General features: G+C 46.6%; 2 protein-coding genes and 1 non-coding gene across 5 annotated transcripts in view; 1 reads left to right on the forward strand and 2 right to left on the reverse strand.

Annotated features, from left to right (window-relative positions):
- The window catches only part of PPME1 (protein phosphatase methylesterase 1), an 80541-nt gene extending 76560 nt beyond the window's left edge, over positions 1-3981 (forward strand). The window contains exons 12-14 of one of the 2 annotated variants that reach the window (XM_054440941.2): positions 244-308; positions 935-1002; positions 2769-3981. In XM_054440941.2, coding sequence (XP_054296916.1) covers positions 244-308; positions 935-1002; positions 2769-2787 — 152 coding nt within the window. In that variant the 3' untranslated portion in view covers positions 2788-3981. Of the gene's footprint in view, positions 1-243; positions 906-934; positions 1003-2768 lie in introns of those variants that run through there. The other variant, XM_054440940.2, reaches the window with a different exon arrangement.
- Positions 1-16692, reverse strand: part of P4HA3 (prolyl 4-hydroxylase subunit alpha 3) — a 67982-nt gene that overhangs the window by 687 nt on the left and 50603 nt on the right. The window contains exons 9-10 of one of the 2 annotated variants that reach the window (XM_063672084.1): positions 9203-9416; positions 900-1049 (exon numbers count right to left, since the gene is read on the reverse strand). In XM_063672084.1, the coding sequence (XP_063528154.1) occupies positions 9242-9416 (175 nt within the window). In that variant the 3' untranslated portion in view covers positions 900-1049; positions 9203-9241. The remainder of the gene's footprint in view (positions 1-899; positions 1050-9202; positions 9417-16692) is intronic. The other variant, XM_054440938.2, reaches the window with a different exon arrangement.
- LOC129009148 (small nucleolar RNA SNORA7) lies at positions 1683-1821 on the reverse strand. The gene has a single exon (XR_008492684.1). It is a non-coding gene; the product is annotated as a small nucleolar RNA SNORA7 (small nucleolar RNA).

Here is a 16692-nt window from a genome sequence, read left to right on the forward strand (position 1 = left end):
GTCTCTGGCCCACAGTAAATGTACACTAAATAGGACAGAAGGAAAAAGTGAAGGGAAATGATTGGCACAAGGTTACAATTACTTGTATTACGATCCTCAGCAAGACTTGATAATTGGGTCCAGAGTATTGAGGTGAGGTTGGAAATGGGGAGGTAGGTCCTGGGCTCCTGGAATGACCTATGAGGCTGCATAAGAGAGGGCTGTTTTGGTCCCTGAAGTTGCCTTGCTTTGATTCCTCTCCAGGGAAGTTCCAGATGCAGGTCCTACCCCAGTGTGGCCATGCAGTCCATGAGGATGCCCCTGACAAGGTGAGTCTGGTGCTCAGTGACTGTAAAAGGACAACTGTGAGAATAACCCTGGATGTCACAGAAGACAAGTCTCTGAGTCTCAGCCTGCATTGCCTGCAGCAGCTGCTGTGGAGCCTATGCAGATGCAATTCCACCAGCTCTCCAACTTCTCCCTGGCAGCTGCTTATGGTATTGGTTTTGTGTATATGTGCTGAGGAGCTACTGACACCCTGCTATTTCATCCCAGGGCCCTGTGGTTAAGATCTTAAGCTCTACTTCTCCAATACCCCCAAAAGCCAGATGGAAGAGGGATGATTAGGGTAGAAACTGCTCCCTAAACCACAGGCACAGTTAGGAATTAATATGGGCTCCTCCTGTGAGAAAACACCATTTTGTAACTAAGGGCACAAATAAGCCCTTCACGTCATTCCTCTTGAGCTCTATGGAGCTATCCCTGGCAAGGATGGTGGGGAGGAGTCTTCTAGCTCTGCTAGGGAGGGCTTAGGTCCTTTTAATTTCAAGCCACTCAGACCTGTGGGTGGGATGAGGGCACCATAGAGCCTAACCATCTAACAAGTAGCCCACAGCCCAAGGCTAAGCCCCATCACTAACCTTTATATGGCCTGGAATATCTCTCCCATTTCCAGGTAGCTGAAGCTGTTGCCACTTTCCTGATCCGGCACAGGTTTGCAGAACCCATCGGTGGATTCCAGTGGTAAGGCGGGTACAAGGGTTTAAGAACCCCAGCAGTGCTGGCCAACTCTGACAAACAGATATTTGCAGGACTATAAATATCTCTGCCTTACCCCTGCCTGGTTTGGTCACCATGCCTTTCTTCCTCTTCCTCAGTGAAGAGCCTGGCATGTCTGTTTCTACAAAGCCATGGTTGGTTGTTTCTTTGTGCTGTGCTCCTGTGGGTTGATGCTGAGGCTGTGATTAAATTGTGCCTAGTCTCACTCCCCACTGTGATGTGCATTTGTTTTTGAGGTGCCCCTTTGAAGAGGCTGGGATAGGAATCAGTCCTTTTCCAGGCTCCTAGAGAAGTTTTCTTTGGCTTCTTCTGCCCTGCTGCCAAGAAAAGCTGGGCAGGCCATGGAGCAGGGCTTTTTTTTTTTTTTTTTTTTCTTGGCACAGTCTTGGCTCACTGCAACTTCTGCCACCTGGGCTCAAGTGATCTAGTGCCTCAGCCTCCCGAGTAGCTGGGATCACAGGCATACGCCACCACACCCGGCTAATTTTTTTTTTTTTTTTTTTTTAAGTAAAGATGGGGGTTTCTCCATGTTGGCCGGGCTGGTCTTGAACTCCTGGCCTCAAGTGATCCACCCGCATCAGCCTCCTGAAGTGTTGGGATTATAGGCACAAGCCACCGCGCCTGGCCTAGGACAGGGTTTTCTACAGTGTTGCACAGTGTCTTCCCATGGCTAGCTACTAAGCAAGCTGGGAATGGAATGGGTGCCTCTGCCAGGCTTGCTTCCCCTCCCTTTCCGAAGCTGGCAGAATATTAGCCACTCTGCAGGGGTGATCCTGGAAGCCGTAGAGCAGGGTTTTCAACCTCAGCTTTATTGACATTTTGAGGTGGATAATTCTTCATTGTGGGGACTGTCCTGTGCATTGTAGGATGTTTAGCAGTATCCCTGGCTTTTACCCACCTGATAACAGTAGTACCCCTCCCACACACAGTTCTGACAAACAGAAATGTCTCCAGATTTTACCAAATGCCTCAAGGGAGGGAAAATTTCCCCCTCTATTGGTCTAGAGGAAGAAACAGGGCCAGGTCTCTCATCCTAGGTAGCTCTTCATCTGTTTAGGGAAACACAGTTGGGCTCTTTGTTGAGGAAGAAGAGAGGCATGTTGACCAAACCAGGTGGTATTGACCCACCTCAGCCAGCTCCTGGTCTGTATTGCAGAAGGCCTTTGATCCTCAGAGAGCCCACAACCCTGATGAGGAGTCATTCCTACCATTGAAAAGTCTCTTCTCTGATTTGGGGAAATTTGTTTGGGGGTTTGGGGAAACTTGTTCCCCACTCTCAGAAAGTTTGCAGAAGAAATATTAAGAAAAGGAAATGGCTTCTGCCTTAGAGAACTCTGAATTCCAGGGCCTGGGAGATGAGAGTGACAGGGCAGGGTAAGCACTGGAGATGATGGCAAGACCCTGGGACAGTGAACCACAGAAGCGACACCCCTATGCTGAGCCATCCCTCTAACAACTGACCATTGATGGATCCCAGGAACCAACAATAAAGACCTAATTTCTCTTACTAAACAGTGTTTGGCTGGGGCCCTTCGACCATTTGGAGCCTTGGGCAAATGAGCAGCACACTGAGAGCAGACCCTGGGTCCAGCTCTGGTCAGGGCTGTGAAATGGGTCAGATTTGCAAGGGCCTTGGTGGTCATTAGGGAGGGCTTCCTGGAGGATACAGATAAGCAAGGGAAAGCTACTGATAGTTACATTTGTTTTTCCTTCTTTTTCTGTTCTTCCAGTGTGTTTCCTGGCTGTTAGTGACCTGCTGTCCACCTCTCCTCAACATCGAGCTCTGTTGTAAATACGTCGCACCAGAGGCCACTGTGATGCCACTGTCTCCTCTCCATCCCGCCCAGCCATGTGACACTGGCTCCCTGTAGACGGGCACCCCGAGATGTACCAACCTTTTCATGTATTCTGCCAAAAGCATTGTTTTCCAGGGCCCTTGACCAACATTGGCTTCCCCAGTCCAGGGCTCCCCTGCTCCTTTCCCTTCCCTGTACTGGGGTAGCTCCTGCCTGCTCTCCCTGCGTTGCCTAGGGTAAAGCCTCCAGATTTGCCATACTGAGCCCCTCTCTTCCTAGCATCAGGAGATACATCTGAGTCCAAATGTCTTCCCAGGCTCAGGGACCTCCATCCCTTGAGATTGTCTTGGCATGGCCTAGCCCTGCCTTATGGGATGGACAATGCATGGGGTGGTCTTTATTTTTCCCTTTCAAATAAAACACTAGTCGGGTACCATTTTATCCCAGTCGTACTCTTCCAGGTTTGGAAGACCCAGAGAGGCCAAGATCCCATCCTTAGCCATAGCGAGCGGTGGTGGTGGATAGCATCACAAGAAACCAGCCTGAAAATCAGGTCCAGCCAGTCCAAGCACATGGCCTCCCATCTGGGAGAGCCCACTGTCCCACTCCCACATGTCTGGGCACCTGCCCTGGGCTGAGGCCAGGCTGCTCCAGGGGCCTCCTGAGCCCTCACCTGCCACAGAGCAACCCAGGTTAAATACAGCCCATGCACAAAGCCACAGGCCAAAGCCTATGGAATTGTTTTTAATCATCAAATTTAACCATTTTCATAACTGGTTCCTGGAGGTGTGCAGTGCCCCCTTGCCTCTTCAAACCTACAGCTTCTCTTTGCCATTTGTGGATTTCACATCACTCCACACAGAAACATTACAGCCTGGCATCCCCAGTCTTTGCCTTCTTCCAGCTGCCTCGACACAGCACTGCGGCCTGTCCCTATTGCCCAGGCACGCCATTTCCAAGGGCAGGAAGGGGCAGTGTCCTGAAGCCCATCTTTTCTGTGACTGTCTTAGGTGATGTGTAGCCCCTCCACCTTTTCACTCAACAACCTCCCACCCCTGTCCTGCTGCATGGTCCAGAATCTGGGACCTACTTTGTTTTTTGTTATTTATGACCTTGTTTAAAGAAAATAAATATCTCCCAACCTTTATTGATCTGGTCTTTCTCTGTGGAATTTTCCTTATTTCTGCTGATATTGGGGCAGGGGACAGTTCATTGGACTTAGTTGTCATGGAACTCCAGAAACCCCTTTCCCTATAGCCCTTCAGTATGTTATGCTCTGCCTGTCCCCTGATCCAGAATGCCCAGTGGGATGGTCAGAGCCACCCTCCTCTGCAGCCAGGATGGGATTCCAGTCCCATCTCTCCTAATTATTGGCTGTGTCGACTTTGGTCCAGAGCAGGACAATCTGTGCACTGTCCACATGATCTCAGTCACCATAGCTTCACTTACATGAAACTTCATCTACAACCCAAATCATTTCCTGAGCTCTGAACAGTTAGGCCCAGGTTCCTCCTCCTGTCTCTCCCAGATGACCAAAAGCCACTTCGTATTGACTGTTTCTAAAGCTGAAACCACCTTCCCCCTGAAACTTGCTCTTCCTCGTGTTTCCTGGCTCAGTAAGTGATAGGTGTCACCATCTCTCCAGTTGTCCAAACCAGATAACCCACAGTGAATGACTTCTCTTACACCCACCTCAGGTCTACCACCAAATCCTGTTCATCCTCTTTTCCGTGTCCCCCTCTTTTCCATCCCACAGCCAGTGCCCTAGCTTAGGCCTCACTAAATGATCTCTCACTTCAATCACATCAGTACCTTTGCTGCCCTCCTCCCTCCTAGGTGGTCCTCCACACTGTTGGAGGCTTCTTCCTAGCAGGCTCTGGGGCCAGGGTGTCTAAATTAGAACCCAAGCCCCACCCCTTACACTGTATGGTGTGGCAACAAACTTTCTCTGCTGTAGTTTACTCATCTGAAAAATGGAGATAAACCGTACCTACCCCACAGGGTCTTGAGGATTATACAAGTTAAACTAGGTTAACTGGCTTTCTCACTTACTGGCACATGGTAAGACATTTAATAAGTAGTTCCTGTTATGACACTGTTACATTGTTATAGTTAGGAACTTTATTCAGGGCAGTCTGTGGGCCAGTAGCATCAGTATCTCCTGGAAGCTCATTAGAGAATTGTGTCCCCATGTCAGACCTATTGAATCAGAACTGATCTGCATTTTAACAAGTGCATCAATGTCTGAAAATTTCTGGTTTAGTTGATGATGAAATATTTCAGGGTAATTCATGAGCTCCCTAGTAAAGGAGAGAAGTTCCTTATGTGTGGTTTGATTTCTCTCACCGGAACACTTTGTGGGTGCCTTTGCTGGGCTATGTGCCCTCTTGTCCACGAGAGGGCAGCATGATCACCTGTGTGGTTTTCAGGGGCACTCAGGTTCATCAGGTTCACTCAAATTTTGAATGTCATCTAATTCACTTGACACATCTCATTTAATCTTCACAGCAACTCTATGAGGTAGGTGCTGTTATGTTCCTTTTACAGGTAGGCAGACAGGTCCAAATTCCTACAGCTTGGAAGTGACTGTCAGAATTCAAACCTGGCTTGCTTCCACATCATGCTGCTCCTGCATGCTACAAGGGACCCTGGTCAGAAGTCATTTTGGCCCAGATACTTGACTTAAAAGAGCAGGAGGAGGATGACCGTGAAGATGAACCCTCTTTACACTTGATGGAGGAGGCTGAGAATGAATTAAATGCTCGTGAGCTTTGTGGTTGGTTGTGTTTTAGGCACTTTCATCTCCATTCATCCTTGGTATCCTTGTGAAGTACAGGCACTATCCCCAACTTAAAGGCAAGGAAGCAAAAGCTCAGACATTTGAAATGGCTTGCCTACAGCCACGGCCAGAGTGGCAGCATCTGTCTTCTGATTCCAAGTCTACTGAGTATTCCATTACACCCCAGAAGAGAAGGGACCATTCATTTGTTCACTTAACATGGCTTTAACGAGCACCTACTATGTGTTGGCCATAACAGTGTCCTTGCAGAGCCTACAGATCAGCATGTATGAACTCAGGAAGGGAATAAAGAAGGAGACCCCAGGATCCTTGAATGAAGGATTGCCACAAAGCCAGAAGGAGCATGTTTGGGACAAACCAAAGGCCCTCTGTCACATAGACACTAGTGAATGTCCAAGGGAAACTCCTTCCCAAAAAAGGAAGGTAGGCACATTTTGGAGGCAGATGTAGATCTGATGGGGGAGAGAATCTTGAGACTGGGGGGACTGAAGACAAAGGCATGAGGGGAATGGGGCATGACTTCATAGCCCCATGCTCTTAACATACTGTTAGGAGCATTTGCTTATTAAGCAAACCTGAGCACCCAATATGTGCCAGGCATCCAATGGACTTTGTAGACAGAGGTAAATAATGAGGCTCTTAAAATGAGCTCATTGTTTAGAGAGACAGTGATAGAAATAGTGACCACGTTGTAAGAAGGTTGGGGGTGGGCAGTAACTAAACGTATCTGGAAACAGGCTAGGAATGGTTTCACAAGAGGTAGCATTTTTTTTCTTTTTTTTAGACAGAGTCTCCTGTGTCACCTAGGCTGGAGTGCAGCAGCACAATCTTGGCTCACTGCAACCTCTGCCTCCCAGGTTCAAGCAATTCTCCTGCCTCAGCCTCCCGAGTAGTTGGAGTTTCAGATGCCTGCCACCATGCCCGGCTAATTTTTGTATTTTTAGTAGAGATGAGGTTTTACCATGTTGGTCGGGCTAGTCTCAAACTCCTGACCTCGAGTGATCTGCTCGCCTTGGCTTCCCAAAGTGCTGGGATTACAGGCGTGAGCCACCATACCCAGCCAAGAGGTAGCATTTGAGTTGAGCCCTGAAGTATCACAAAGTGGAGGTGGAGGAGGAAGGGCAAGACATTTCAGGTAGAAGGAACAGCACAGACAAGTGCTGGAGACTTGAAAGTCAGCCTAGGAAGAAGACTGTGGCTGGAGTATGGGCCGAGATAGGAGAAGAGCCAGGAGAGAAGGTGGGAGTCAGGGCATAAAGGCCTTAAGTGGATAAGGAGTTTCCAGAAGTTATTAAGTAGGGATGACCCCATATAAAAAGACAAGGTCAGGTCTTTTTTATAAAGGAAAGTCACTCTGGTAGCCTGTGTAGATGGATTGCTGGGTGCCAGACACGAGGCCAAGAGGTCAGTAAAGAGGCAGTTGTAATCAGGCAAGGAAAAGACACAGGTATACTTAACTAGAACAGTGGCCACTGGGCTGAGAGAACAGGATAGTCTCAATATTTTGGAGGTGGAATGAACAAGAAAGAGACTAGTTAGATTTCAAAAGCGAGGGGCCAAGAACCCTTAAGTTGGATGCAGGGGCCTGTCATGAGAAGTGGGGGTTGGAAGTGAAAGGTCAAGATTTTACCAAGGGAAAAGCAAGAAGAGAGCCTACACTAGCAGCAGAGAAAGCAAAACGCAGTCACACTCCTCCCTGCAGTCACTGTTTTGTTTGCAATCTTGGAGCCAACTCTGCTGCTCCAGCTGGCCACCCCATCAGCATCCAGAATCAATGCATTCTCAGTCTAGGGCCAGGGCTCAGAAAGTTATGTCAACTCAAGAGGCTCCCTTATTCCTTGAGCTGGCTTCCTCTCCCAGCAGTTTGCTAGAAAACTCCAGCCCATAGCCAGGCAAAACCTTGTAACCCAAGACTAGCAGAGAGGCTGGATTCTTCCAGGTGCAGGCAATAGGTGACTGAGGAGTGAATGGAGTGTCGACAGAGAAAGTTTCTTCCTGATTAATGACAATGATGCCATTCCGTAATGACTTATAGAATGACTAATCAAACAAGCTTAGAATAACTGACATGATACAGTGTGTATCATTTATATTTATAAAGCACGTTTACAACCTTTGAGACCTCCTAACTCCTCTGGAGTGGGGAGGGCAGACAAATCAGCAGTGCCTCCTACAGATGAGGAATTCGAGGGTCTGACAAGGAAAGTGATTTGTCCAGGGTCACACCTTAGCACAATCTGGACTAGAGCTCAGGCCACCTGACTTCCAGACCAGTACCTTTTTAGTCCCACGCCACAGCAGAAGGAGAGGAGGGGTGGGGCAGGGGCATGGAGGACTAGGACCTGATGGTGAGAGTAATGCTCCAAGCTCAGTTCAGCCTCCTACTAGCTGGGTGACCTCTGGCACATCACTTCCTTCAGAACTTCAGGTTCTGCATCCCAGAATGGGGGGATAATCCTTAATTCACTAGGTGTGATGAGGGTTAAATGAGACCTAAGTATCAAAGTATAGTAAAAGCTGCTGCCTGCAGTAGAGAAGGTGAAAAACAGTAAATGCCACGGTGCTAAGAAGATAAGGGGATTCATTCATCCTGACTGGGAATCCCCACAGGGCGGGGAGGCCAAGGCACAGCAATTCTACCCCTGCTCCTGCTGGGTGGGGCTGCTCAGGCAGAATTAGTGGAAGCCTGTGTGCCCCTGGGGCCTGAGAGCGGCCCATGCTGCACCCTCCTCTGGCCTGGGGACGTCCTTCTCAAAAAACTTTTGGCCGGGCATGGTGGCTCACGCCTGTAATCCCAGCACTTTGGGAAGCCAAGGTGGGCAGATCGTGAGGCCTGGCCAACATGGCAAAACCCCGTCTCTAATAAAAATACAAAAATTAGCCAGGTGTGGTGGGCGCCTGTAATCCCAGCTACTCAGGAGGCTGAGGCAGGAGAATTGCTTGAACCCAGGAGGCAAAGGTTGCAGTGAGCCGAGATCATGCCACTGCACTCCAGCCTGGGCGACAAGAGCAAGATTCTGTCTCCAAAAAAACAAAACAAAACAAAACAAACAAAAAACTTTTAACCACGATTTTTGTTTTAAATAGTAAACTCTACCTAACACAGTATTTCTCATTTTAACCATGTGGAAATGAACAGTTCAGTGGCATTAATTACATTCACAAGGCTGTGGACCACACCACTGTCTATACCCCAACTGTTTCATCATCCCCAGCAAGAACTCTGTACCCATTAAGCAATAACTCCTGCCTGCATCCCCAACCTCTATTCTGCTTTTGGTCTCTGAATTTGCCTATTTTAGGTAGCTCATAGGTGGAATCCTACAATATTTATTTTGTGTCTGGCTTATTTCATTTAGCATAATGCTTTCAAGTCCATCTATGTTGTAGTGTGTATCAAAATTCTGTTCCATTTTATGGCGGAATATTTTATTAAATGCATATTCCATATTTTGTTTAGCCATTCTCTTGATGGACACCTGGGTTTGCTTCCACCTTTTGACAATTGTGAATAAAGCTGCTATGACCATGGGTGTACAGCTATCATTCCATTCTTTCAGATACATACCTGGGACTGGAATAACTGGGTTAGATGACAGTTCTATGTTTATCTTTCTGAGAAATCACCAATCTGTTTTCCACAGTGGCTGCACCATTTCACATTCCCACCAGCAACGCATGAGAGTTCCAGTTTCTCCACATCCGTAGTGACACTTATTTTCTGTTTTTTAACTGTATCCATCCTAGGAAGTGTGAAGTGGTTCCTTATTTGCATTTCACGACTGCAAATGTGGAGGGAGAAGGAGGGCTTTAGGGTCAGAAATGTGGGCTGATGCTGGCTGGCCCAGGGACTTGGGGCTTGCCCTACCTGTCCCACCCCAACATCATAAGAGACAGAGGGACCCAGGGAGCTGGATAGGGAGGGAGGGTCTCTCTAGCCCCAGGCCCTGGAGGGTTCACAAGGCTTAGCAGCTCACACAGTGGCAGCAGGATAAAACCATTCCTTCAGGGTGAGCCCGCTGACAATTCCTGTTCCCCTTTTTGTTGCAAGAGAGTAAAAAAATAGAGATTCTAGAACCCCAGAATCTAGAGAGAATTGTGAGAGTTTCTCACAATTGGGAGGGGGGCCCCTTAGGGGACCATGTACAATTTTTAAAAGAAGATTTAATGTAATTTTTTATTTGGTAAATGGAAAAATAATGTTTTTCCAAAAAACAGATTACAGATCATAAAGTTAGACAAAATCTTTTCTCCTAGAGTGATATATCTGAATTTGTAACACTAAAGAAAGTTTTAGGTTTATCAAAAGAGCACAAATGGTTTTATTAGGTTGGTGCAAAAGTAATTGTGTTTTTTTACCATTAAAAGTAATGGCAAAAATCGCAGTTACTTTTGCATCGACCTAAATAAGAGTTGGACAAATGTTAATCTAAGGACCTGTGAGTTAGGGTGATAAGCCTTCACACCTCCATATGCACATATGGACCTCCTTATCCTTCAATATGCAAACCAAAACTCACATGATCCCCATCACATGAAAGACATAATCATGTCTCTCACGACTTTGGTAATGATACAGGATTTTTCCCAGCTACTTGTCAACTGGGGACCTCCATGGCCAGCGATGCCCCCTGCCCAGGCCTCACGTGGCCACAGACCTGCCTCTGGAGGTGCCATGCCCACTGACCCACCTGTGCTACAGCTTGTACCTGCATTCAGGGGTTCTTGAGCTCTTGCCCCGTGTCCAAGAAAAATGAGGATATGCTGACAATTTGAAGAGTGAGGACGGGCAGAGAAGAATTTTAATGAATGATGGAAAAGCTCTCAGTGGAGATGGGATGTGAGGGGTGGTCCCCAACCCCTGCAGTCAGGTGGTTTCTCTATCTCTCTGTGCCTGGGTCTGGGGCTTTTTATGGACTCAGAATGGGGAGTGTGTGCTGACTGGTTTGTGAGTATGCAAAAAAGGTTAAAGCAAAGACACCATTCACAGTATAAAAAAAAATTAGGAAAGGGTAGGTATATGTAAAATAGGTGAAAGGTGGGGAGCAATCAGAGGAAAGCACACTGAATGGGAAAACAGGTTCTCAATCTGGTCCATGGATTTACCTGGGACTTGTAGCTCGACTTTAAACTGTCTTTGGCTTGAAGGTTGTGTTTCACTGGGGACCCGAACCTATCTGCCTAGGCATTTGTCTGCTTCCTGCCGTTGTCAATAACATTTTATATGTTCCTCTTTCACTAGTATTTTGCTGAGATTGTAACTATTTTCACATATGTCAGCATTTTCATTAGTATTTCACTAGTATAGTCACTGTGGGTTCTCTTTTCTGGGAGCTCTGCAAGGTCAGAGACTCAATCAGTCATCTCAGCATCCTCAGCCCCAGCAAAGGTCCTGACCCAGAGGCAACATCAGGAATGCTTAGCTGAATGAATAAATGACAGGCCATACATGCAGTCTGTGCTCATTAAAATACCATCAAGGGTTGGTACCATTATTTGCCCACTGTGCAACTGTTCCAAGAAGCACCTATGGCGCTTTGGAAAAAGCATGGGTCTCTGAGCCAGGAAACCTTGCTTCTAGTCTTGAGCTGACACTGACACACAGTGTAATTATGGGCAAGTTGCTTTACTTTTCTGGGGCAGGGGAACTAACCACTGCCCTCCAGTCCCATAAGGTGATAAGCAGATGAACAGGAGACATGGTGGTCATTATTTTTCAGTTATGCTCCATCTGAAAATGTGGTGGGCTTTAAAGATGGTAGAGATGTCATTATCTATGGGGCTCCATCTGAGCGATGCCCTTGAACCCTTAACCAAAAACACTGTCACCACGCAGGCATCTGGTGCCTAGAATCCACTCCTAGCAAGTCATTCCTTGGAGATAATCCTTGATTACACCAGGCTACCCATTTCTAATGCAAATATGCCCCTGTCAAGGACAGGGAAACTCTGTCACTCAAACCTTAGGGAGAATGGGCAGATCAAGCACTTGATAGGAGGGGTCCTGTGACCAATGAAGTGAATATAAAGAGGGATGTGGCAGAGAGAAAGAAGGGAAAGAGGCAGGCTCTGATTCTGAAGGGGGAGAAAATTGTGGGGGTCCACAGTGGGGAAGAGAGAAAAGTCCAGAAAGAGGTTAGAAGCAGCTAGGGGAAGGGGGAGACTTCCCCCCAAGCTCCAGATCCTGGTTCTGCCCCTGGATGTGTGAACTCAGAGATGTCTTTTCTTTAAACCCCACTTTCCTCCTTTGCCAAAAGGGATGATAACTGTTGTGAATATGATACAGGAGAGTGATCCATGGTAAAGAGTAGGCACATATGTTTGTTTCCTCCCCCTAGCCCTTAGCCGATTTCATAGTTCTACTGAGTACACAGCAATCTGCAGGTAAATGTCCCTCTCTCCCCACCCCAGCACCTACACTCAGGCTCCTTTGGCTTCTCCCAGCTTGAGCAGCCAAGGCCCCCAACAGGAGACTCTTTCAGTGGTTCCATGAAAAGGCAGTTTGTGCTGCCGTTGGCATTACTGGACAAGAGTCCCCCAGAATCAACACTCTCTTGCTTCCTCCTCCCAGACAGCTCTCTCTGCTCCCCTGTTGTGTGTGAAAGAGGGACAAGCAGGGTGGCTGCTGCACCTTGTGCTCTACAGGCACACATTCTTACTCTTTCCATGTGTTCCTGGGGCTCCAATATGGATACCCTCAGCATATTCCGGCCATAGGGCCCTGCCCTCTCTCCAAGCTCCCACAATCCTTAGGATGAGCAGCACACAGCTTCCCACTTGATTCTATCCAATTCTCGCTTACATTTGGGCATGGACCAGCTCTGCCTTAAGGGCAGTGAGCAGGCTGTCTTCTTTTCTTGGATTCTCATGGAGCAGCTAGCACGGGCAGCTCACTCAACCAGTGTTCACCATACATTTGTGGAACTGATTCATTCCTATATTCAACAAATATCTACATCTGACAAGAGTTCTTAACCATTAGGCATCAGTGGCACAAGGGATAGACCTTTTCAATACCTGGGAAAATGTTGCAGACACCCCCTGCCCTAAAATTATTGGCTCCAAAAGATTATTGCCAATGGAAGCACAGAAGTGACAGCAAAATAACATGGAATGCAGACAACGGAGGGCTAGTTAAGGTCTTTGGTGACAGATTGACATGGATGTGAATCCTGCCTCTGCTATTTTATACTTGGATGACTTCAGGCAAGTTATACGTTCTCTGCCTCAGTTTCCCTCATCTATAAAATGGGCATAATAGAACTCATCTCATTTTGAGGCTTAAAGGAGACAAATACACCTAAGTTCTCAGCACAGTGCCTGGCCTATCATAAATGATGTGGTTACTAATGATAATGATAATAGACTTTAATGTAAAGAATATTATCTGGGGGAGGAGCCAAGATGGCCGAATAGGAACAGCTCCGGTCTACAGCTCCCAGCGTGAGCGACGCAGAAGACGGGTGATTTCTGCATTTCCATCTGAGGTACCAGGTTCATCTCACTAGGGAGTGCCAGACAGTGGGCGCAGGTCAGTGGGTGTGCGCACCATGCACGAGCCGAAGCAGGGCGAGGCATTGCCTCACTCGGGAAGCTCAAGGGGCCAGGGAGTTCCCTTTCCTGGTCAAAGAAAGGGGTGACAGACGGCACCTGGAAAATCGGGTCACTCCCACCCGAATACTGCACTTTTCCGATGGGCTTAAAAAACGGAGCACCAGGAGATTATATCCCGCACCTGGCTCAGAGGGTCCTATGCCCACGGAGTCTCGCTGATTGCTAGCACAGCAGTCTGAGATCAAACTGCAAGGCGGCACTGAGGCTGGGGGAGGGGTGCCCACCATTGCCCAGGCTTGCTTAGGTAAACAAAGCAGCCGGGAAGCTCGAACTGGGTGGAGCCCACCACAGCTCAAGGAGGCCTGCCTGCCTCTGTAGGCTCCACCTCTGGGGCAGGGCACAGACAAACAAAAAGACAGCAGTAACCTCTGCAGACTTAAATGTCCCTGTCTGACAGCTTTGAAGAGAGCAGTGGTTCTCCTAGCATGCAGCTGGAGATCTGAGAACGGACAGACTGCCTCCTCAAGTGGGTCCCTGACCCCTGACCCCTCGAGCAGCCTAAGTGGGAGGCACCCCGCAGCAGGGGCAGACTGACACCTCACACGGCCGGGTACTCCAATAGACCTGCAGCTGAGGGTCCTGTCTGTTAGAAGGAAAACTAACAAACAGAAAGGACATCCACTCCAAAAACCCATCTGTACATCACCATCATCAAAGACCAAAAGTAGATAAAACCACAAAGATGGGGAAAAAACAGAGCAGAAAAACTGGAAACTCTAAAAAGCAGAGCGCCTCTCCTCCTCCAAAGGAACGCAGTTCCTCACCAGCAATGGAACAAAGCTGGATGGAGAATGACTTTGACAAGCTGAGAGAAGAAGGCTTCAGACGATCAGATTACTCCGAGCTACGGGAGGATATTCAAACCAAAGGCAAAGAAGTTGAAAACTTTGAAAAAAATTTAGAAGAATGTATAACTAGAATAACCAATACAGAGAAGTGCTTAAAGGAGCTGATGGAGCTGAAAACCAAGGCTCGAGAACTACATGAAGAATGCAGGAGCCTCAGAAGCCGATGCGATCAAATGGAAGAAAGGGTATCAGCGATGGAAGATGAAATGAATGAAATGAAGTGAGAAGGGAAGTTTAGAGAAAAAAGAATAGAAAGAAACAAGCAAAGCCTCCAAGAAATATGGGACTATGTGAAAAGACCATATCTACGTCTGATTGGCATACCTGAAAGTGACGGGGAGAATGGAACCAAGTTGGAAAACGCTCTGCAGGATATTATCCAGGAGAACTTCCCCAATCTAGCAAGGCAGGCCAACATTCAGATTCAGGAAATACAGAGAACGCCACAAAGATACTCCTCGAGAAGAGCAACTCCAAGATACATAATTGTCAGATTCACCAAAGTTGAAATGAAGGAAAAAATGTTAAGGGCAGCCAGAGAGAAAGGTTGAGTTACCCTCAAAGGGAAGCCCATCAGACTAACAGCGGATCTGTCGGCAGAAACTCTACAAGCCAGAAGAGAGTGGGGGCCAATATTCAACATTCTTAAAGAAAAGAATTTTCAACTCAGAATCTCATATCCAGCCAAACTAAACTTCATAAGTGAAGGAGAAATAAAATACTTTACAGACAAGCAAATGCTGAGAGATTTTGCCACCACCAGGCCTGCCCTAAAAGAGCTCCTGAAGGAAGCACTAAACATGGAAAGGCACAACTGGTACCAGCTGCTGCAAAATCATGCTAAAATGTGAAGACCATCGAGACTAGGAAGAGACTGCATCAACTAACGAGCAAAATAACCAGCTAACATCATAATGACAGGATCAAATTCACACATAACAACATTAACTTTAAATGTAAATGGACTAAATGCTCCAATTAAGAGACACAGACTGGCAAATTGGATAAAGAGTCAAGACCCATCAGTGTGCTGTATTCAGGAAACTCATCTCACGTGCAGAGACACACATAGGCTCAAAATAAAAGGATGGAGGAAGATCTACCAAGCAAATGGAAAGCAAAAAAAGGCAGGGGTTGCACTCCTCGTCTCTGATAAAATAGACTTTAAACCAACAAAGATCAAAAGAGACAAAGAAGGCCATTACATAATGGTAAAGGGATCAATTCAACAAGAAGAGCTAACTATCCTAAATATATATGCACCCAATACAGGAGCACCCAGATTCATAAAGCAAGTCCTGAGTGACCTACACAGAGACTTAGACACCCACACATTAATAATGGGAGACTTTAACACCCCACTGTCAACATTAGACAGATCAACGAGAGAGAAAGTCAACAAGGATACCCAGGAATTGCACTCAGCTCTGCACCAAGTGGACCTAATAGACATCTACAGAACTCTCCACCCCAAATCAACAGAATATACATTTTTTTCAGCACCACACCACACCTATTCCAAAATTGACCACATACTTGGAAGTAAAGCTCTCCTCAGCAAATGTAAAAGAACAGAAATTATAACAAACTATCTCTCAGATCAGCGTGCAATCAAGCTAGAACTCAGGATTAAGAATCTCACTCAAAACCACTCAACTACATGGAAACTGAACAACCTGCTCCTGAATGACTACTGAGTACATAACGAAATTAAGGCAGAAATAAAGATGTTCTTTGAAACCAACGAGAACCGAGACACAACATACCAGAATCTCTGGGATGCATCCAAAGCAGTGTGTAGAGGGAAATTTATAGCACTAAATGCCCATAAGAGAAAGCAGGAAAGATCCAAAACTGACACCCTAACATCACAATTAAAAGAACTAGAAAAGCAAGAGCAAACACATTCAAAAGCTAGCAGAAGGCAAGAAATAACTAAAATCAGAGCAGAACTGAAGGAAATAGAGACACAAAAAACCCTTCAAAAAATTAATGAATCCAGGAGCTGGTTTTTTGAAAGGATCAACAAAATTGATAGACTGCTAGCAAGACTAATAAAGAAAAAAAGAGAGAAGAATCAAATAGACGCAATAAAAAATGATAAAGGGGATATCACCACCGATCTCACAGAAATACAAACTACCATCAGAGAATATTACAAACACCTCTATGCAAATAAACTAGAAAATCTAGAAGAAATGGATAATTTCCTTGACACATACACTCTCCCAAGACTAAACCAGGAAGAAGTTGAATCTCTGAATAGACCAATAACAGGAGCTGAAATTGTGGCAATAATCAATAGCTTACCAACCAAAAAGAGTCCAGGACCAGATGGATTCACAGCCGAATTCTACCAGAGGTACAAGAAGGAACTGGTACCATTCCTTCTGAAACTATTCCAATCAATAGAAAAAGAGGGAATCCTCCCTAACTCATTTGATGAGGCCAGCATCATCCTGATACCAAAGCCAGGCAGAGACACAACCAAAAAAGAGAATTTTAGACCAATATCCATCATGAACATTGATGCAAAAATCCTCAATAAAATACTGGCAAACTGAATCCAGCAGCACATCAAAAGGCTTATCCATTA

Source organism: Pongo pygmaeus, chromosome 9 (assembly GCF_028885625.2).
Source record: "Pongo pygmaeus isolate AG05252 chromosome 9, NHGRI_mPonPyg2-v2.0_pri, whole genome shotgun sequence".
NCBI classification, from domain to species: domain Eukaryota; kingdom Metazoa; phylum Chordata; class Mammalia; order Primates; family Hominidae; genus Pongo; species Pongo pygmaeus.